At 46.7% G+C, this 21,277-nt stretch overlaps 1 protein-coding gene and 1 non-coding gene across 5 annotated transcripts in view; one reads left to right on the top strand and one right to left on the bottom strand.

The window, feature by feature from the left end:
• Dcp1a (decapping mRNA 1A) overlaps positions 1 to 9,910 on the top strand; it is a 52,256-nt gene extending 42,346 nt beyond the window's left edge. For 2 of the 4 annotated variants that reach the window (XM_055612226.1, XM_055612228.1), the window contains 4 exons: positions 876 to 1,634; positions 3,693 to 3,758; positions 5,623 to 5,841; positions 6,118 to 9,910. In XM_055612226.1, the coding sequence (XP_055468201.1) occupies positions 876 to 1,634; positions 3,693 to 3,758; positions 5,623 to 5,841; positions 6,118 to 6,198 (1,125 nt within the window). In that variant the 3' untranslated portion in view covers positions 6,199 to 9,910. The remainder of the gene's footprint in view (positions 1 to 875; positions 1,635 to 3,692; positions 3,759 to 5,622; positions 5,842 to 6,117) is intronic. The other 2 variants (XM_055612227.1, XM_055612229.1) reach the window with 1 other exon arrangement.
• Positions 9,911 to 20,741: 10,831 nt separating this feature from the next.
• Positions 20,742 to 20,845, bottom strand: LOC129680736 (U6 spliceosomal RNA). The gene has a single exon (XR_008720736.1). It is a non-coding gene; the product is annotated as a U6 spliceosomal RNA (small nuclear RNA).
• Positions 20,846 to 21,277: the final 432 nt, after the last annotated feature.

Below are 21,277 nucleotides of genomic sequence, written 5' to 3' on the forward strand. Positions count from 1 at the left end.
TGTGGGGTTTTTGTTTGTTTGTTTTTTAGGTACTGGGCTCTGCAGAATTAAAAATATGAAGAAATAGAACCATGTGAATTTATTATAAAGAGATTTTGACGTAACCTCATTATATAGGAGGATCTCTCTGGGTTTGGGGGCCAGCGTGGTCTATATAGTTTCAGAACAGCCAGAACAGTGTAGAGAGAGAGAGACCCTATCTCAAAGTAAAAAAAAAACAACAACTCTAGATTCAGAATATCAGAATCACACTTTAAATATAAGGCCACAGTGAAACGAGGAATAAAAACTTTCTTTATGCAGTTGACTGTGCTAGATAAGAGTTCTACCACTGAGCTGCTTTCTCAACTCCAGTCTTTAGTGTAACTGTCTTCCTGTTTCCTTCAGGATTCTGTAATTTGAGGGTGTGAAAAGGCCTGGTAATGAGTGGTTAAAATTGCTTTTTTTTTTTAGGTTCCCGCAGTACAATGCTAACTTTTTATCAAAAACAGTAAAAGTGAGTTACTTAGAATTGGTGCCTCTCACTGGCATCATTTCCCAATATGTTACTAACATGGGCACTTAGCCATGGGTAGCTGTGTTGTGCTGTAGCCCCTTAACCTTAGCCACGTTCACCAAGAAAAACAAAGGAAACGCTAAAACTGTCACTTGGGAAGCAATACAGAATTTTGTTACTGAGCAGATTTCCTTCCTAGAAAGAACTAGAGGGACTTTGATAGAAGCTGGTCTGAGCCCCTGCTGCATCTTCGGTAGCTCCAAGCTTTGTTTTCATCCTCTGTCCTTGCTTCTGCATATTGCTGTGTAATGGAAAACAATTTTGGTTGCGGTGGTTTCCGGAGACTTCTTTGATGGTGTCATTTGATTTTGTTTTTCAGTCTGCTCCATCTGGTCACAAGCACCTGACAGTAGAAGAGTTGTTTGGAACCTCTTTGCCAAAGGAACAGCCAACAGTTATGGCTGTGGAGTCAGAAGATGTAGAGAAGCTGTCGGGAGATGCATTGCAAAAAGAGCCCAGCTCGTTCCGCCCATTTCCCTTTGAGCAGTCAGGGGGAGCTCCTCAGTCTGGAAGCCTGGGTGTCCACTCCACCGCTCACCATGCAGTCCAGTCTGAAGTGCCCACCCCGGTGCTAATTACTCCTGCCTCCATTGCACAGTCGGGTGAAAAGCCTGCCCCGAGCTACACAGTCCCCCTGACCCCCGTCCTCAGTCCCACCCTGCCCGCCGAAGCTCCTCCCACACAAGTCCCCCACTCACCTCGAAATAGCACCATGATGCAAGCAGTAAAGACCACACCTAGACAGAAATCTCCACTCCTGAACCAGCCAGTCCCTGAGCTAAGCCACAGCAGTCTGATTGCTAGCCAGAGCCCCTTCAGAGCCCCAGTGAGCCTGGGGAACCCAGCTGGCACAGCCCTCCCAAGCATTGATCTGCTCCAGAAACTCAGGTTGACCACACAGCATGACCAAATACAGGCACAGCCGCTTGGAAAAGGTGCAGTGGCACCCAACTTCTCTTCGGCAGCTGGCCAACTGGCCACTCCTGAGAGCTTCATAGAGCCTCCCTCTAAGACAACAGCAGTAAGAGCAGCAGTCTCAGCCTCCCTGAGCAACATGGTGCTTGCTCCAACCCTCCAGGTAATGACAGGAGCAGGGGGGTGTGGAAGAATGAAACATAAAAGTGATACGAGACAGTTTTGTGTGTATGTCTTATTTGTGTACCAGCCGTGCCCTGCCAAAGGAGTAGTGCATGTATGTATCTGTCTGTCTCCATGATCTGTTAAATTTGCTGTCTGTCTGGTCTGTAACTGAATTTGTGGGGTGGGGAAGGAGTTTTGCTATGGAAGCAAACTTAGAGGAGTTAGCATTGGAAGATGAATAAGGGAGTTTGAGTTATGTTCTTAGACTTTGGGAAGCATTGAGAAGTTCTGAATGAGGGTTGGGGATTTAGCTCAGTAGTAGACCACCTGCCTCGCAAGCACAAGGTCCTGGGTTCGGTCTTCAGCTCTGAGGGGGGAAAAGAAAAGAAAAGAAAGGTTCTGAAGAATGAGTGACTTGTTGAAACTGGCAGAAACAGGAGTCAGGCCATCCATTACAGAGCAAGCTTCCATCACTCGGCCTGAGCAATAGGGGCCTGCATTGGGCAGTGTGGACAAGTAGATTTTTTCAGATCTGTAGTTGGTGAGGCTTTGTGGTAGATTGGTATAGAGGGGAAAGGAAAATTTTGTCCATCAAAGTAATTCCTAAATAGCAGATTTACAGATGAGAAAATGAGCTGAGTTGACAGGAGTAATGCCTGGCCACAGCTGGAGTCGAGCTGCTTGTGACTGCTAACTGCCTTTCAGCATTTGGGTCTGACAGCCTAAAAGGAGGGACAGTTCTGCCAGTGAGCAGGTTCTGCCCTGTGTGTTGGTGTCACGGGCCTGAAATGCTCCTGCTACTTTTCTCTTGCTGTGGTAAAATACAAAAAGAAACATTTGGAAGAAAGTTGCTTTGGGTTTCTGGTTGCAGAGGGAATGGGTCTTTCCCACCAGTTTATTTGGAAGCTGGGGCAGGGGTCTGCACCTGCTTCCCCACGCTCCTCCCTAGAAGACAGCACGGCGCTCTTCGCTGCTGCCCGGCAGAGACCACTTAGGTCTGTGCAATGCTAACTTTAAGGGCTTACTCTCTCCTGATACAGTGGCACATGCCAGTAGTCTCAGTAGGCCGTCTGTGATTTCAGGGCCAGCCTGGTCTACATAGCAAGCTCTAGGCCAGCCAGGGGTGTCCTGTCTCAAAACGAAAGACCGTGGTCTGTATCGAGTTTCCTTGTGTTTGCTGTGCAGTATTAATTCTTCCCAAAGGCTGTGACAGGGCACACCTATAATACTATAGCTAAGAAAGTGAGGCAGAAGAGCCTCAGGATAGAGACCAGCCTGAACTACCTTTGTCTCAAGACAACAAGAGGAAGTTCTTTCTCTTTCTCTACCGAGTAAGGACAAAGCTGAGTGTTTAAAGTGCCACTAACCAGATTGGAAGAACCTTTGAAGAAATTGGAGCTGGGGGTGTAGTTAAGAGTAGAGCCACTTGCCTGTCATGTGTGAGGTCCTAAGTTCACCTTTCAGCACTGCAGGAAAAAAGTGTTTTAGTCGTTTGTTCTCTACACACTCAGCAACAAACATAGGCCGGGGCTATGGTCCATGCCAGGCATGATCGCACAGACCTCTAGCCCCACTGACTTGGTGCCACAAATGTTAATCCCAGCACTTGGCAAATATCTGTGAGGTCCAGGCCAGCCAGGACCACACAGTGGAACCCAGTCTCAAAAGGACAGATGTGCAATCCCAGCTGCTTGAGAGGCTGAGGCAGGAAGCTTGCAAGTTTAAGGCCAACCTCAGCCTCTAGACAGGCACAGATTCCAGGGCTGATGATGTGTCTCACTTAGTAGAATTTGCCCCTTCTGCACAATCCCTGACTTTGGTTCCTGTCACACTTAGAGTCACCTGAAAGGTTCTTCCCACACACCTTTGGGGGACAGGACAATGTGGAGACTCCACAGGAGCTGTTGTCCAAAGCTCTCATTGTGGAAATGAGTTGTTGGTTGTATTGCCAACAAGTCCCTCTCAGCCTCTAAACCATGACTTGTGGATAACATAGATCTGCCACCAGTAACTAACGGAAGCTTGCTATATCTTTTCTCCCCATTAAACATTTCAGTCTATGCAGCAAAGCCAGGATCCTGAAGTATTTGCCCAGCCTAAGGTGTTACCCAGTGCCATCCCGGTAAGGATGTCCCCACCCCCACCTTCCCGCCCCAAGTGTGTGTGTACACGTGTGTACCCATGGGAAGGGCCAGAGCAGACATTAGGTGTCTTCCTTAGTTGTTCTCCACATTATAAATTGAGTCAGGTCTCGGGTTGAGCCTACCCAACTTTCTGTCTCCACCTCCTATGCCCTGGGATTGTATGTATGTGAGCCACCACACCCATCCAGATGTTTTTTACATGTTCCTGGGGATCCAAACTTAGGTCTCACACTAACCTAAGGCAGACATAGCAAGCACATACCCCACTTAGCCATTTTCCCAGCCCTGGGACATCATCTTTTTCTGAAGAGCACATTGAATAGTTTCAGGTTCTGCTGGTATGGCATGGGCTCTTACCTTAGTGAAAAACTCTAGCACTCAAGTGCAGACCTGTCCCAGGTCCCCTCCGTGCTGTGGCTTACAGACCTTGTTAACAATGTCTTCTTGACTGTGTAGAGGGCAGGTGGACCGTCATGTATCATTTATGACTGGGTGGGTGCTGGGCATATATCAACCTGGTCTCTGTAAGAGATATTTCTTGACCTGGGAAAGCAAAGGGTCCCAGGAGACAACACTGTCCTGCCACAGTCCCTCACTTCTGATGACAAAGCCTCCTCAGCCTGTGAACTTCACTCCTTTCTTACACACTCATATTTACACATATCCACCATTTCCCTTCACACACCAACCTTGGTGGACACAGTTCTCCCATGGCACTTGCTCACCTGCTTATGAGCCTGCACCCCTGCTAGGCGCTGGGCCTCTGACCTGTAATCCCAGAACTCGGGGAAGCAGAGGCAGCCAGACCTCCATGAGTTTGAGGCCAGCCTGGTCTGCAAAGGGAGTCTGGGACAGCCAAGGCTACATAGAGAAACCCTGGCTTGGAAAACAAACAAACAAAAAAATGAGCCTGTACCCCTCTCCTGGATTTTCAGAAGTTAACCTTCTGTCAGCTTTAGGTTAGCTTGTTCTGTTGTGGTAATCAGCCCAGTTTTATACCAAAAAAGCAAGCTAAAAAAGCTGGAGAGTTGGGGCTGGAGAGATGGCTCAGAGGTTAAAGGCACTGGCTGCTCTTCCAGAGGTCCTGAATTCAATTCCCAGCAGCCACATGGTGGCTCACAACCATCTACAATATGAGATCTGGTGCCCTCTTCTGCCGTGCAGGTGCACATGCAGACAGAACATTGTATAAGGATAAATAATAAATAAATAAATACATATTTAAAAAAAAAAAAAAAGCTGGAGAGTTAGCTCAGCAGCTACTGAGCACCACTGAAGCTCTTGCTTGAGGATCCAGATTTAGTTCCCAAGACCCACAAAGGAGCTGTCACTCCAGTTCCAGAGGATCCAATGCCCTCTTCTGGCCTCCATGGGTGCTACACACATGATACACAGGCAAAGCACCCATACATATACATAAGGGACAGGGCAAGCTAGGTGGCTCAAATGCCAAACCTCAGATTCCAACAGGGTGGAAGGTTAAGATCAACACCAAGGTTGTCCCCTGGCTTCTTTACCTGCTCCATAGACCTCACAGATATGCAAATTTTGTAAAACGAAAGAGACCATGCATGGTGCTGCACCCCTTTAATCCTGCACTTAGGAGATAGAATTCTGGACCAGTCTAGACTACATAGTGAGTTTCAGGCCAGCAAGGGCTACATAGTGAGACCCTGTTGAAAAAAAAAAGAGAGAGAGAGAGAAAGAGAAGAGAGAATAAAAGAATTAGTGTTTACCCTACTGTCATCATCCTCATGGCTCTGGTTAGACGTCCTTTCTGCGGACCTGGTGCATGCTCTGTACTGCAGTACAAAGTGACTATTATGCTGTGCTTCCTCACAGATTGCAGGCCCTCCATTGGTTACTGCAACAACCACAGCAGTTTCTTCAGTCCTGCTGTCCCCCAGTGTGTTCCAGCAAACAGGTCCCAGGTCCACAGACCTAGAGAGGAAAGCAAGCTCCCCCTCTCCCCTCACTGTTGGAACACCGGAGAATCAGAAAAAGCCTTCCATTATTCTCAGCAAGTCTCAGCTCCAGGACACACTGATACATCTAATAAAGGTATGTAGGCTATCAGCTTAGTCTTCAACTTTGTATCCTAATTTTTTAAAGGGCCTAATTATTGGTGCAGATTCAGAAACCTGCCTGGGAGCAACTTTTCTCTTGCAGGTATAGCCTCCTGGTGGATTGTGGCTGTAAACGCTGCCTGTCACTGTGACAGTCTTTATGGGGAGGTTATTTGGGGAACTTTTTACACCAATCACTTCTGTGCTGTTACCAAGGCAGTAAGTTGAGGATGTGACTGACTGTGCGTTCCCACCTTTCCATGTCTTCCAGAACGACTCCAGCTTCCTCAGTACGCTTCACGAAGTTTACTTGCAGGTTCTGACCAAGAACAAAGACAACCACAACCTATGACTGGAGTGAAGTCCACGTGAAGGTAGAGAGAGTGTCCACCTCAGAAACAAGCGGGCTTCATCATGGACCATCTGGTAGCACATGGAGCTTTGAGAAGCCTGGGTTTGAGCCTGAGAGAGCCTTGTTCCTTAAGGATGTTTTCTAGAGACATTGTCAGTGATGATGGAGGTTTCACTGTGAAGCATCACCAGCAGACTTTGTTTGACAAAAACAACAAAAACGACCATTGTGTTGAGTTATGTGGGTGTTTTCATCAGCTGTTGGCAAGTGTGTGGAATGAGGAGCCTGATTGTCAGCTTGCTTTCCAGGCCTGGGGAGGAGCCACCAGCCTTGCAGCAGAGCTCAGTGGAGCCCACGCCCTCCCTCCTCTTCTGCCCCTAGAAGCTCTGAACTGAATGTCCGCTCCACAGAGTAGCTTCAAGTTTTAAGGATCAGAATTTTAAGTTGATTCTTTGGAAGGTATTTGTTCAAGTGAAGTATATTTTCTATGAGCACCCCGCTTGGGCCTTAAAACTTCTGGGATTTCTTTGTGTTTCAGTAAGTGTCCCTGGTCCTGCCATGTGCAAACTCCAGTGAAGCACGGCTGTTTGGATAGGGCCTGACTGGGCTCCGGGGGAGGAGGCTTCACCCCTTTGAAGCAGAGGCTGGGGCCACACAGATCCAGATCCGACCAGAAGGCTCCACTTTGGTGAACCTCAGTGGCCTAAGTGTCAAGTTTGTGTGTGAAGCACAGCCTTATTTCCTTTTCTGTCTAAACACAGTTCAAGTTCTTGTTGATTGTTTTCCTTAACACTTTGGCAAAAGGACCAGTGGACCAATCTGACAAAGCCATTCTGGTTCCATTCCTCAGATGTGCTGAGAGCAGTTTTAAAGCTATGCAGAAAAGGGAGCTGTACTCACACTGCCCTTCCTTGTAGAGTATGGAGTCAAGCAGGTGGGAGCCGCAGAACCTCACAGTATACTCCTAGGCTGCGAGCTCATCCAGCTGCGGTGTGGAACTGTGTCGATGCTTTGTGATGCTGCTATTGATCTGCCATGGCTTCTATTTATTCTTTTATGGCATGTAATGGTGTTTAGTAATATTTTAATGTAGAACTTGATTATTTCAGCAATAGTAATTTTGAGATATTCTTTGACTGAAAAGTGTCTTCGTTTCTATGATACAGGTCATTTTGTAGTATTTAACCAACTAAGATGCACTGCTTCCTTTCTGAGCACTATTTAACGGTGGGTAAAAACCCAGTTGGCTCAACCAGCTCGCGGAAGGATTCGCTGTGAATAATGCTGGCCAATGCAACAGTTCACTGAACAGTTGCTTAAGCTTTAACAGGAACCCAATCAAAGGCTCATCGATTTCTTTCTAGCTGAAATTTTAGAAAATTACTTATTAATTACTTATTTTACTTTGGTCTTAGTTTTTTAGCCTAAAGAATACTTGGATTGGCGCGAGCTGATCTCAACATGCTTCCTGGACAATATTTCTGCTTCTCCATTGACTGTCTTCTCTGGTTGTCTACCCAGTTATGTGTGAAGTGTGCAGAATTCAGGGAAGCTCAGACTTTTTCATACTCGATTAGGGATAGTTTCATGATAGTGTGTAAGTTTAGCAACCAAAAATTAATTGTCCATGCGTCATCTAAGAAAGATAAAGTTGTAGTGAGATGATGGCTGTTGCTGACAGCAAGAGGTGGTGGTCAAGGAGCCCCAGGGCTGTTCTCATAAAGTGAATACACCTGTAGGTTTGATCACTCCCTGGTGTGGTCTCGGTAGACATCAGTAAACAGATAATTCAAAGCATTCTTCTTCCAGTGGGTGTTTGAATTTCACTCATGCTTTTGAGTGTGTGTAATATTAAGAGATGGTGAAGAATGGGTACCCTAACAAGCATCTGCAATCAGATCTGTTACTTTTTCACCCTTGAATCCCAGGAGTGACCATGAAAAACAGAAGGAAGGCTTCCTTGGTGTAGATAGGAACTTCTAAGTGCCGAAGTGATGGAGACTTGAAAAGGGTAAACCTGTTTCAACTCCCAAATTTATATACTCCAAGCATTTCCTTGAAACTCAGAAGTCAGAAGTTCCAGATCATGACTGCTAGGGAGCCAGGACAGAGTGAGTCCCCAGAGAGCCGGGCCAAGCTGAATAGTTGCAGTTGGGTGAGCCTGGCCTACAAGTGAGCTCTGTTGCCTTACTCCTCATCTGGGCACACTATCCAGAACCTCTGCCAGCTAGCGTAGCTTGCATGTTTACAGTGTCTTTGCAGGAACCTTAGTTGAACTGAAAAGGACATTGGAGAAGCTTCTTCCTTGGTTGGCAGAGCCCAGAAGACCACATTTTTAGGCCACTCTGTCTGTCCATCTGTGTACACACCCAACCCTGTCACCCCGGGGCCAAAGGGCCTGGGAAGTGCTGCATGTTTGGGGTGTCACCAGTGAGAGACACTGCTGTTTTTTGTTGTAGTTAATGTTATGTCTTTGAATGGGTGCACACCCCAGGCTGACCCGCCCAGTCCCTCTCAGGCTGCCTTCTTCCCGGTTGTATACGTCTCCCGGGCCCTGCTTCAGTCCTGAATGTCAAGTGACCATCAGTACTCCTGGTATTCCCTGTGATCTCCATACGGTCTCTCCACAGCTATCTTGGACAGTGGCCTTTCATTCCAAACCCACATTAAGGCCTTGGTCCAGGCTTGACTTAGATACCAATGACCAGATTTTGCATGTGTGAGCATTGGTTCTGTGTGTGGCCTGAATCTTATGGGAATTATAAATGCCATTGAATTCACTAGTAAGTACTCTTTTTAAACCATGCAGCTTTATTGCTCTCTTCCCCCCCCAAAGAATGTCGGCTGAAATCATCTCATTTTGGTAGTAGAGGCCGTAACTGCCATTGTAATAGTAATAATGCAACATGAGACTGAAGGTGCCTAGTTGCTCATAGCAGAGCCAGCGTCCCCCTGTAACTCAGAGGGAAGAGAAGGGCCGGGAACTGAGGGCTCATGGCCCAAGTGCACTGTCCTTGCGGCACACCTACCATGGACCGTGTCTTTGTCCTTGCGCCTTTGGCTTTCTTCCCTTGTGTTCAGAGTGGATATATTCTGGAACCAGCAGTGCCCAGTTTTCAAGAACGCGCAATGCTGGGGTCTCGGCAGAGCACCGTGGAGCAGACTGTAAAGCCCGCTCACCAGAGCATCTCCGTGAGCTCCGGGGCCTCCAGGATCCTCCAGGGTTTTGGTTTGGGGTTGTTTTGTTTCGTTTTTGTTTTTTCTTCAAGTTTCAGCAGGAGAGACGTGCAATGTTTCACTCAGATTCAGATTTGACATTCTTTAAAACGCTGCAATGCAATATCGATCACTTTGAAGTGGGAAAAATGCAAAGTTGTGTTTCCTTTTTCTCCGTGAGTCCTTAAGAAACGTGTTGTTGGTGTGCGTGCTGTGAGTGGTCTTTCTCTTCCTGCTTTGGCCATGTGGCTCTCATGACTTCATTGTACCCGGTGCTCGGCTCTTCCGTGGAGACGAGAAGCCCTGCGCCACCGTGAAGCTTTTGTTCCATGAGCGCAATGCCACCTCATTAACCTTTTTAGTGGTGTGGATTTTATACCATCTGTGTATGTTTGCAAATATTAAGTTATTACATGTTTTAAAATGAGCATTTTTCATCCTAAATTTTATATGTTTGCAAATATATTTTTTTAATAAAATTTCAAAACCAAGTTTTAGCACCTACCAAAATTCTAATTGTGTTTTTATTTAATTTGTATAAATGGGAACTTTCAAATGAGTTGTGCCTGGAGAGAGCCCTGTACTGCTCAGGGAAATAAGGGCAGGGAACAGATCCAGGCACAAGAAAAACAGCCCACACACCTGTTTCATCTAAAGACAGGCACGCAAGTTGGGGACTGGGCTCTCTGCTTAAGAACTTGCTGCACGAGCTTGACGTGAGTGCAGACCCTCCACACATGTTTTCTGTGGGGTTTGTTGCTGTTGTCTCCAGGTGTGAGGGCATGCCTCTGTACCCCAGTGCTGGGAGGTCACGGGCTAGCCAATTTAGGATAAACAGCTCCAGGTTCATTGCGAGACCCCGTTTCAAAAAAATAAGATGGAAAAGTAATTTAGGAAGACATTGATATCAACCTCTGGCTTCCACCCATGGCCACAGGCATACCACAGCACACGGGCAAAGGTGTGTATGCAGGAAGAGGCTTAGCATGGCAGATAAATGCAGTCTAAGATCTAAGTTGGCTTCCTTTAACAATTAGAATCCTGCAACATTTCCTTTTTAAGTTCAGGTCAACCCAGGGCTTTGTGCAAGCTAAATAGGCCTAGCACTGGAGCCACTCTACAGGCATGACAGCACACACCAAAAACCAGGACCTCCAATAGTCCTTTGACCTCCACTCGTGTTGTACCCACATACACAAATTCATGGGGTTTTTGTTGTTTTGTTTTTTAAGCCAGGCATGGTGGTACACGCCTTTGATCCCAGCACTCAGGGAGGCAGAGGCAGGCAGATCTGAGTTTGAGGCCAGCTTGGTCTACAAAGTGAGTCCGGGACAGCCAAGGCTACAGAGAAACCTTATCTTGAAAAACCAAATGTGTGTGTGTGTGTGTGTGTGTGTGTGTGTGTGTGTGTGTGTGTTGTTTTGAAGTAGATGAGGTAGACAGCAATTACGACAAACATTTGATGTCAGTCTCTACCCTCACATGCAGGCACAGGATAACACATAAACACCCAGGTGGGAGTTTCAGCCACTGGTTTTATTAGAATTTTGTGAAAAATTAAAATCAGGGTATTCTGAATAAGAGCTGGAGCTTTCTCTAAAGCAAACAAGACGAGGTCAGGGACTTCTGGACCCTTTCTAAGATTGCATTCTCACTGTGATCTTGGTCCATGGATTCTGTGCTGCTGGAGTCTTGTATGAATAAGGAACGTGTGACTGGTCTAGAGCTGTCAGGATCCACTGGTCTAGAGCCAGCAAGGGGCGGGGCAGTCTTGTAGGTCAAGGGAAGGACACTGCAGATGAAGGCAGGGGCGCAGCAGCAAGAAGTCACAGGGACTAGGGAGGTCATAGGGTCTGCCCAAGTGTGAGGACCAGAGCCCACAGGGATGCCAGGTGGGGCTGGCTGCCCCTCCTGTGAGTATTTGGAAGGCAAAGATGGGCTGTATGGAGGGCTCTGTATGTAATGGAGAGACTTTGCCTCCGTGAGTAATACGAAAAGCATTGAGGAAGACTTCAGTCTTAAGCCTACACGCATGTGAATGCACACGTTCATGCACCCCACACCATAGGCAAAAAGCAAGACCCGGAGAAAGCCATGCATCTGAGGTCTCCATGTTTCCAACAATGCAATTTAGTTCATGTAGACATGAGTCCTTAACAGGCTTCCAAACTTCTGAGATCCACACATGGCGCCTGCACTGTCCACACTTCTGGAATCAGCTCCCAGAGCCGCAAGAGCCTTCCACACCATACAGATCTCGGGTTCCCTGGCCACTTGAGCCAAAAAAAAGTAGAGACAGCTGCTGGCAGCTTTCTTACAACCAGTCTGGGGAGAACAATTTGGAAGGGGGTAATGCAAGGTTAGTGTGAATAGACCCATTATGTGCAATGATGTTTTTCTAAGGAGTTTGAACAATTTTGAAACAATTATAAGGAAAAACTTTAAAGTTGTTGCATGAGCCTTCTGGGTATGCATTTTCCTTCAACTCCTCCACCCCTGAGGGACAGTCACTCCAATACAGCCTGGGGAAAGGCCCCAGGGGAGGGCACGGATCAGTTCACCAATCTGAGAAGGGCTCCTGAGCTTGCGAAGGAGCAGCCAAGCAGCAGCTTCCTGGAGATCCGCCCACCTCTGTCTCCCAGAATGCTGAGATTAACACAAGCACCATTGCACCCAGCTCTTCATCTCCCTTTATTAAAAAAATACTAAATTCCCATTTAGTATTCCAACCTGGACTTCCTAGAGAATAAAACCTACAGCACCACATACAGTTTATTTTAATTTTGTTGTTGTTTTTTGTTTTTTTTTTTTTTTTCAAGACAGCATTTCTCTGTGTAGACTTGGCTGTTGTGGTGCTCACTTTGTGGACCAGGCTGGTCTCGAACTTAGAGATTCCCCTGACTCTGCCTCCCAGAGTGCTGGGATTACAGACGTGCACCACCGTGCTGGGCTTATTTTTTAATTTAGTAATAAGGTTATTTAAAGTAATGATAAAATGCTTTATATTAACTTCCATTGTCTGAGCAGTTGCACAAAACTTTTCCGTAGGTCCCGTGGTCTTCACTGTAGCAATTTCCCTCCCTGAAATGCTCACCACTCAGCATATGTCTCTCTGGGGCACAACACTTCAAGGCCAAGCAAGCACCAGATTGAGGGGTTCACTGTACCCCACCTTGCAAACGTTCAAACTGTTTGGGCTAGTTAACTTTTTACGTCACTCCACCTGGCATGGGCGAAGAGTATCGGCTGCTCTCTGTCGCCTGTCATGGCCGCGCACTGCTTGGCGGAAAGAGGTGGAGCGAGCATACAGGGGGTGGGGGAGAGACCCTTGGTCAGGGCTCCATGTATGTTGCTACCAGGAAGTCCGAATCCCGCGTGAGTAATCTCAGGTGCAGCCCATTGGGAGAGGAGCGCCCTGCAGCCCCGTAAGTAACTCCTACGCTCTGAGGAAGTCCAGTCAACTCACTGGTTCCCCAGAGTGAACTTTGTGGAATCACGCCTCAGTTTGTCGTTGGGGCCTTGAGAGGAGGGGTCGACATTGCTTTAAGTTCTCTCAGGGAAGGAGTTTTAGCAATGAGTCCCACCCCACCACAGCCCCAAGCCAGACTCTTGGCCTCTAATCACCGAAATTAACCTGGGTTCCTACTCAAAGGCAGAATGAAAAGCCCACGATGACATTATTCATTAATTCTCCTGGAGGACTTTGGAGTCCGTAATGCCGGGCAGCGTGCTGTGACTGCTGGGAACTCAGCACCTCTGGTCACCCGTCCTTTTCCAGGCTCTGTCTTGAAGGCGGTGGCTCAGCGGGCGAGCAGGTGCGAGAAGAGAGGGCCATGTGCACAGAAGGAACTTCCAAGTCTCTTCATCAGAAAGACTGGAATGGCGGCCGTGCTGTGTCTGACCTTTGCCCAAACCTCCACATTAGCCTGTCACACTCCACGAAGGAGCAGACCTGTGTTAGCACCTCACGCTTGTGGAGGAGTGTCATGAATACAGATGTAAGGCACTGTGTGCTGACAGAGTGAGCTTCCCTTGATAGCTCATCTCACAGATGAGAGACCCAGCTAGGCCACAACAGGAGCTCCACTCTTCCTTTGGAAGCAAGACGGGGAGAGGCCCTCTAGGTCTCTAGAATTGTATTTTTTAATGACAACAGCACCACTTCCCAACGAGTCAAATGGACAGGTTTAAAGCATTGCTTCCCTGCCTGTCATTTAGAGATGAAGAGATGGCTGAGCTAAAGGGGCATACTGAGCTAGCCAAGAATGAAATGACAGGTCCTAGGACAAGTGACTTGAGTCACAGAACTGTGTCCACATAATAATTGCAGAACTGTCTGCCAGAGTGCGGAGGGTGTGTCCATTGATAGAGGGTTTGCCTAGCATGCAGGAAGCCCTGGACTCAACCTCAGTGAAAAATAACTATTATTCATCTGATTTAATTGTCTCCAAAGCTTTCTGCCTCTGTCTGCTAACCTAGGCCTAGCCTTGAAGCTTCTAGCCTCCATACAATCTAATCTAGGCCTAGAATGTTTTCAGCCTCTGAGACTTAACGCTAAATAAGCTCACCCTTTCCTGTTTTTACTGAGCTCTGGCTGGCTGGTTCAGCTCAGCTGTTTCCGGTTCAAACTCCTCTCCAAGCTGACTGATTCAAACTGGCTTCTCTCAGCTTCTGCTTGACCTCAAACTAACTGTAGCAATCTATTCTAATCTTCTGGCTCCTTCTCATTCTCTAGCTCATTCTGTTCTTACCTGTGTCTAGTTTGTTCTCTCTCTACCACCTGTCTCTCTTTTACTGTCCTGTAAAACTGCCTCCTCTCCCCCATTCTCTGGTCTGCTCCCTTAAGCAGCTTCCCTTTCCTCTCCTCGTGACAGTTGGACATAACCTATTCTGTCAAATCTTTTTCACATTCATCCCTTTGTGTGCCACTCAATCAGACATCACTTTCAAACATGGATGCTTCCTTCTACAAATTAACTTTACCTTCATTGTTGGAGATTAAAGGCTTGTACCACCATGTCTGGACCTAAGCTTTTCTTTACTTGCAGCTTGCTCTATACACGGCTGACCTTGAACTTGGATCTGTTTGCCTCCATCTCCTGGATTAAAGGTGTTTGTATTCCACCCTGATCACACAGACCTAGAAGCTAGTTGGATATGATCTCTTGCCATAACAGCCATGTTCTGAATTAAAATTACTCTACATCTCAGCATTACATAAACCAGACAGATAAGAGGATCAGAAGTTCAAGGTTATCCTCAGTTGTATAGAGAGTTCAAGATCAGCCTGAGCTACATAAGTCTCTATCCCAAAGAAAAAGAAAAAAATAGAAACTGACCACTAGATCCAAGAGGCCAGGGTATTTTAAATGAAAATTGGAAGGAGGCATGTAGGGGGATTTTAATCCAGCAACATGGCTACTCTGGCTGTAATACAAACATGAGCTTAATACACATTTAATCCCTATGGCTGGAGTATGGACATGCTCTTAGTCCACACCTTTAATACCAAACAATGTAGAAGGAAGCAGCAATGTTTGAGTGATGTCTAATTGAGTGGCAGGCAAAATGACAAATCAGAGAAAGACTTGACAGAATAGGATCTGCCCAGCAAATCCTATGAACAGGGAGGAAAGAGAGGTGACTTTAAAGGGAACAACACAGAAAAACAGATGGGGAGGGAAAGAGAGCAGTTTTACCCAGACAGCTGTACAGAGGCAGGTGGCTGCACAGAGGCAAGCTAGACACAGATAAAGACAGAATGAGCCAGAGAAAGAGAAGGAGCCAGAAGTTTAGAACAGATAGATTAATGGAGTGAGTTTTAGGCCAGACAGAGGCTGAGAGAGAAGCCAGTCTGAATCAGTCAGCTTGGAGAGGACTTTGAACCAGAACAGCTGGGCTGAACCAACCAGCCAGAGCTCAGAAAAAACAAAGGGATAGTTTATTCAGCACTAAGTCTTAGAGGCTGAAAACATTCTAGGCCTAGATTAAATTCTAAAGAGATTAGAAGCCTCCAGGGCTGGGCCTAAATTAGCAGATAGAGGCAGTAAGCCATCCAGATGACAATTAGACAGGCAAAGAAAGGATTCTTTTACAGAGCAACAAATAAATCTCTTACACTTAACCTACACTGACTCCATTAGATGGTCACAGTTTTGGCATAGAATGGACTGTAGGAGCACTGCTTGCTGCTCCTTGGTTGGTTTCCAAAGCAGAGAAGAGCATCACCTTTTTACCGTGTGTGTGTGTGTGTGTGTGTGTGTGTGTGTGTGTGTGTGTGTGCTCATGCCATGGCATGCATGTGAAGGTCAGAGAACAATTTTGTGTATTTGGTTCTCCTCCTTTAGATGAGTCCTGGGGCTCTCTGACTCAAGTCGTCAGCTTACGCAGCACACACCTGGCCCCCTGAGCAGTCCCAGCAGCCAACTGTGGCTCTCAAGGCTACACTTCAACATACAGCAAAGAAATATGGGCAGTATTTTTTCTTTTTTTTTTCTTTGTTTATTTAGCCCAAAACTGTAAACTAATATAAACTCCTAAATGAGCATGGCGTTTCAGGCCTGTCACCCCTGACCTACAGAAGCTGAGGCAGGGGGATTGCAAGTTTGCAGCTAGCCTGGACTACACAGTGAATTACAGGGCCACCTGGGCTACACAATGATACCCTATTCTTCTTTGTATATTTGTTTTGATTTTCTGAGACAGGGTCTCACTGTGTAGCCTGGCTGGCCTGGAACCCACCAAAATCTGCCTGCCTCTGCTTGAGTGCCACCACATGCTCAACTAAGTCCCTATTTTTTAAAAAGAATTATTTATTTTATGTATTTGAGTGAGTGCTTTGTTTGCATGTATAGCTGTACACCAGAAGAGGGAATTGGGTCCCATACAGTTTTAGACAGTTGTAAGTTGCCATGTGGGTGCTGGGAATTGAACTCTGGACCTCTGGAAGAGCAGGTAGTGTTTTTAACCACTGAGCCATCTCTCCAGCCCCTGAGTGAGCTTGCTTGGGTAGGATCTGAGCACCTTTCTCCCATTCTGCACCCTGCAGCTAACTTTAGAGCAGCTCCCATTTTTTTCTCTTGTCATGATTACCTCCACTTACTCCTCATAAAGGAGTGTCTATCATGGGCATTCTCAGCCCTAAACCAAAAAGAACATCCTGCTGACACATGGGCTAAAAGAGAAACTGAGACCCAGGCAGGAGGTTGGTGCTGATGCAGCCCTCTGCCCCACACAGCCACGGCCATGTTTGAAATGAATTTAGTGCCGTCTCCTCACTCATGACAGGTGGACATAGTTTGTTGCAGGAATTATTTTTGTTGCTGTTATTTCAGAACTAGCCAAGTACTGGGTATAATGAAATCCCAACATTTTGGAGACTGAAGCAGGGAGATTGTGAATTTTTTTTGGGGGGGTGGGGGTGGGGATTTTAAGACAGGCTTTCTCTATATAGCCTTGGCTGTCCTCGACTTTGTAGACCAGGCTGGTCTCGAACTCAAAAATCCAACTGTCTCTGCCTCCCTGAGTACTGGGATTACAGACGTGTGCCACCATGCCTGGCTGAGGATTGTGAACTTGAGGCCAGTGTGGGCTTCACATACACACACACACACACACACACACACACACACACACACACACATAAATTAATTAAAATTTAAAAAAAAACAAAACTTGCTGACCATGGTTACCGCCTCCTGGGAGCTTGCTCTCAACTGCAATCTCAACAGGGATTCCTTTTAATTTTACTTTTACTTACGTATATTTCTGTGTGCCTGCCTGTCTGTGTTCCATGTCACACAGGAGTCCATGGAGGCCAACAGAGAGTGTCAGACCCCCTAGAACTGGAGCTACAGGTAGCTGTGAGCCCCCATGTGGGTGCTGGGAACCGAACCCAGGTGGTCTGCAAGAGCAGCCAGTGCTCCATACCTCTCACTGTGCTGCCTGAAACTTGCCCTCTGCAGACCTCCTCAGAGTTCAGAACCCAAGCAGGCTCCTCCTGCTGCTGGGGCATATGGCATGCAGAGTGAGTTCATGAACCAAAAACCAAAGGGACAGTAATGGCAGGCCCCTGGCCTGGGTGACCAGCACAACAGCACTCTTCCGTTGTACCGGGAGTGGCACCGGGAAAAGGCTTGTACTTGGTCCTAGCCACCAGATCAGGGCCTGGCTACACATCATTGGCAGGTCTAGAGTTGGGGTTAGGATTCTGAGAAGGGGCATGCTAAGGAACCTGAGCCTGGTGTCTGATGTATCCCCTCACTGTCTCTGCCCCGGTGTTATGAATAAGATACTGTCAATGGCTTCCAAGTGTCCCGGGGGTGGTTATGGGTCGGAGTAGTTAAGCCTTCTTACCTGACTCTTTCCCAAGCTTTTTGGCACTACCCTAAATAACCATTAGCCATCCACTGTCAGCCATTCAACAACCAGCCCTGGAGACTATCCACCCACAAAACAAAACCAAATTCATTTTTAAAATACATTTTTAATTTATTTTATTTTGTGTGTATGAGTTTTTTACCTGCACATACATCTGTATACTACATATGTGTCTAATGTCCCCAGAAGTCAGAAGACAGTATCAGATTCCCTGGAACTGGGGTTGGGGATGGTTGTGAGCTACTATTCCAGTGTTGGTAGCTGAACCCAGGTCCTCTGCAAGAGCAACAAGCACTCTTAACCACTGAGCCATCTCTCTAGGCCCCAACAAAACTCATTTTTATATCCATGTGAACATTGCAAATACTTCCATCACTGCGTCCTGCAAAAGGTAATCTAGGAGCTATCAGAAATGAGACAAGGATGGAGATCTCTCCCTTCTCTGCCCAGCTGACTCCGAGGCAGGGCCCAGCCTCCCTAAAAGCTCCCTGAGTAGCACCACTCATACCCAGCCCAGCCTCGTAGAGCATGGCCCCCTAACCAGAGTCCACAGGGGCCCGCCTTGCCTCCACCCAGGAAGATACCATGCCTTGGGCAATGTCGTGCAGGAAATGTCTTCTGAAATTACAAGTTAGAATGACTTGGCATTTTTTCTGTACGTTCAAGGAAAGCAAGCACAGAAATGCTGGGCTGGGATGACTCAAGGGTCAGTCACACAGTCTAAACATGCAAGGTCTTGTCTGTAGCGGCCCCCTCTCCCTGCAGAGCAGAGCTAGCTGCAGCCAGTGTGTGTGTGTGTGTGTGTGTGTGTGCGCGTGCAAACACGCAGTGAACAAAAGCCCTGCAAAAGTTTATCCAATGGGAAGCAGATGATCGATCTTCCTCTGTACCAAGAGTAATTCAGGGGCAGAAAGGATATCCTCTCACCGAGTAGGTCAGAGACACCCACCGGCTCATCTGGGCTGTGATCACATCTACAAAAGGCCAGCACAGCCACACCTCAGTTAGTGTTTCATTGAATAACTGGGAACTGTAGACTAGCTAAATTAGCTCTTTAAACTGACCACACACACACACACACACTCACAAATGCACACACAAGAACATACACAAATGTGCACACATACACACACATGCATGTACAGCCACCTATGAGTATTTGCATGCTCATAATTGTAAACACGTGTGACTTTAAAAATCCCGAGTTCATTTATCTCATGCATGCATGGACACGCTACAGCACACATGTAAAAGTCAAGAGCACCTGCAGGACTCATTCTCACCCTCTACTTTGTGAATCCTGGAGCTTGAAGCCAGGCTTGAGGGCAAGCTCTTCTCTCTAGTTCCAATAAAACTTTTTAAGCAATAACTAATATGATTATAGCTCAGTGGTAGAACTCTTGCCTAGAATTCTCAAAGCCCTGGTCCTAGTACCACAACAAAGAGCAAAAAATGTCAGAACCTCCCTGAGATCCCTCTGTACAAACTGTTTAAAACAAAGAAGATGCTGTAGCAAGGGGTGATACAGGCCTAAAAGGACCTGCAAAGCTTAACGGCTGGACTTGCAGCTCAGAGGTAGAATGCTTACCCAGCATGCACAAAGCTCAGGGTTTGAACCCCGGCATGAAGGCATAGGGCAAGAAAAGAAAGGAAAGGAGATAAAAAGAAGTGAGACCCTCATATCTCATTGAAATTATAAAATGACAGCCACTTTGGAAAACAGTCAGGCAGTTTTTCAAATGATTAAAAGTTATAATGGCAGCCTGGTTTGGGGTGACGGGCTGCATCCCCGTAGCCTCAGCCCTGGAAGGGTGAAGGCAAGACCAGTTTGAGTCTGAAAAAAGAAAGTACAATGGCCACGTGACTTAGTAATTTCACTCCTGGGTGTACACGCCCATGCAAACATTTTCTTTTCACCATTCAAATCAGTGCTCACAGCAATGGGCCAGCACTAGTGGCCCTCAGCTGGTGGCTGGATAAACAAAACGTGGCCTGTCCACACTGGAGAATGTTACACATCTGTGAAGGGGAAGAAAATACTAACACAGGCTGTGACAGGGATAGACCTTGATGACATCATTCTGAGTGAAAGAGCCCAGACATAAACCCCACATGGTGTGTGTATTCCTCGCATAAAATGTTCAGAATAGGTAACTACACAGAGATGAAAAGAGATGATGACCTCGGAGGTGGACAGAAGAAAAGGGAGAGAATGGCTGCTAATGGGTCCAGGACTCTTTGAGGGGCGGGGGCAAGTATGAAAGGATCTTAAGAAAGTGATGATGCTGCCGCAGCTCCATGAACATCCCTGCGGGTGTGAAATCTAGCTGGTGTTGGTTCCCAGTTCTGTTCTTTACAGTGACACTCCTGGAGGGCCAGCGAGTAGAAGCAATCACTACCAAGCCTCACACCCTGAGCTGATCTGTGGGAGCCACAAGGTGGAACGAGAGAAGTGGCTCCCAGAAGTTATCTTCTGACCTCGATACGTGGACCACAGCATACACATGCCCACTTTAACAACTTTTAAAATTAAAGAACTGGGGGGGGGGGGCAGCAACACGCCTTTAATCCCAGCACTTTGGAGGCAAAGGCAGGCAAATCTCTGAGTTCAAGGCCAGCCTGAACTGGTCTTCAGACTGAGTTCCAGAACAGCCAAGGCTACACAGAGAAACTATTTTTCAATAAATAAATAAATAACAAAAAACCCAAACAAATAACAATAAGTCAGGCAGTAGTGGTACACATCTTTAGTCCCAACGCATGGAGGCTGAGGCAGATGGATCTGTTTTACCTAGTGAGTTCCAGACAGCCAGGGCTACATAGAGAAACCCTGTCTTAGAAAAACTAAAACAAAACAACAACAACAAAAAAAAAACCAAAACAGTAATAACAAAACCACTGGAATTTGCTGATAAATGGAAATGGCTATCGTTATTATTGTTTTTTTTTTAAATACAGACTGTTTTGCAAAATTCCATGTCATCCTTGCATAGAGGCCCTGCTAATCTCTGTGTTGTTTGATTTTTGTACAGTGCTGGGGAAGGGAGGAGCACTATTCTTAAAGTCTTCCTTTGGGTCCAGCACAATGGTGGTGTAGGTAGAGACACTTGTCATGAAAACCTGAGCTCCTGAATGCCATCTTGAAACCCACACACTGGAAGCAAAGAGCCAGGTCTCTCTCTCTCTCTCTCTCTCTCTCTCTCTCTCTCCACACACACACATACATATGTTTATTTTGATTTAAAAAATAATGACCCCATCTCTCTTTGATAGCAGCTGAGTTTACTCTAGTAAGGTGACGTAAGGTGGAGCCCCAGACATCTTCTGGTTTGGAGAAGACAGATGAGTACAAGATTAAAGGTTAGAACTTTCATCTTTACCCACCTCGCCTCTTGGAAGTGAAGAGGAGGGTTGACACTGAGCTCGACCACATCTCCTAGGCGCTGAGGTGATATAGTTCAGTGACAGAATACTTGCCACCATT

This window comes from Psammomys obesus, unplaced genomic scaffold (genome assembly GCF_907164565.1).
Source record: "Psammomys obesus unplaced genomic scaffold, mPsaObe1.curated_primary_1811, whole genome shotgun sequence".
NCBI classification, from domain to species: Eukaryota; Metazoa; Chordata; class Mammalia; order Rodentia; family Muridae; genus Psammomys; species Psammomys obesus.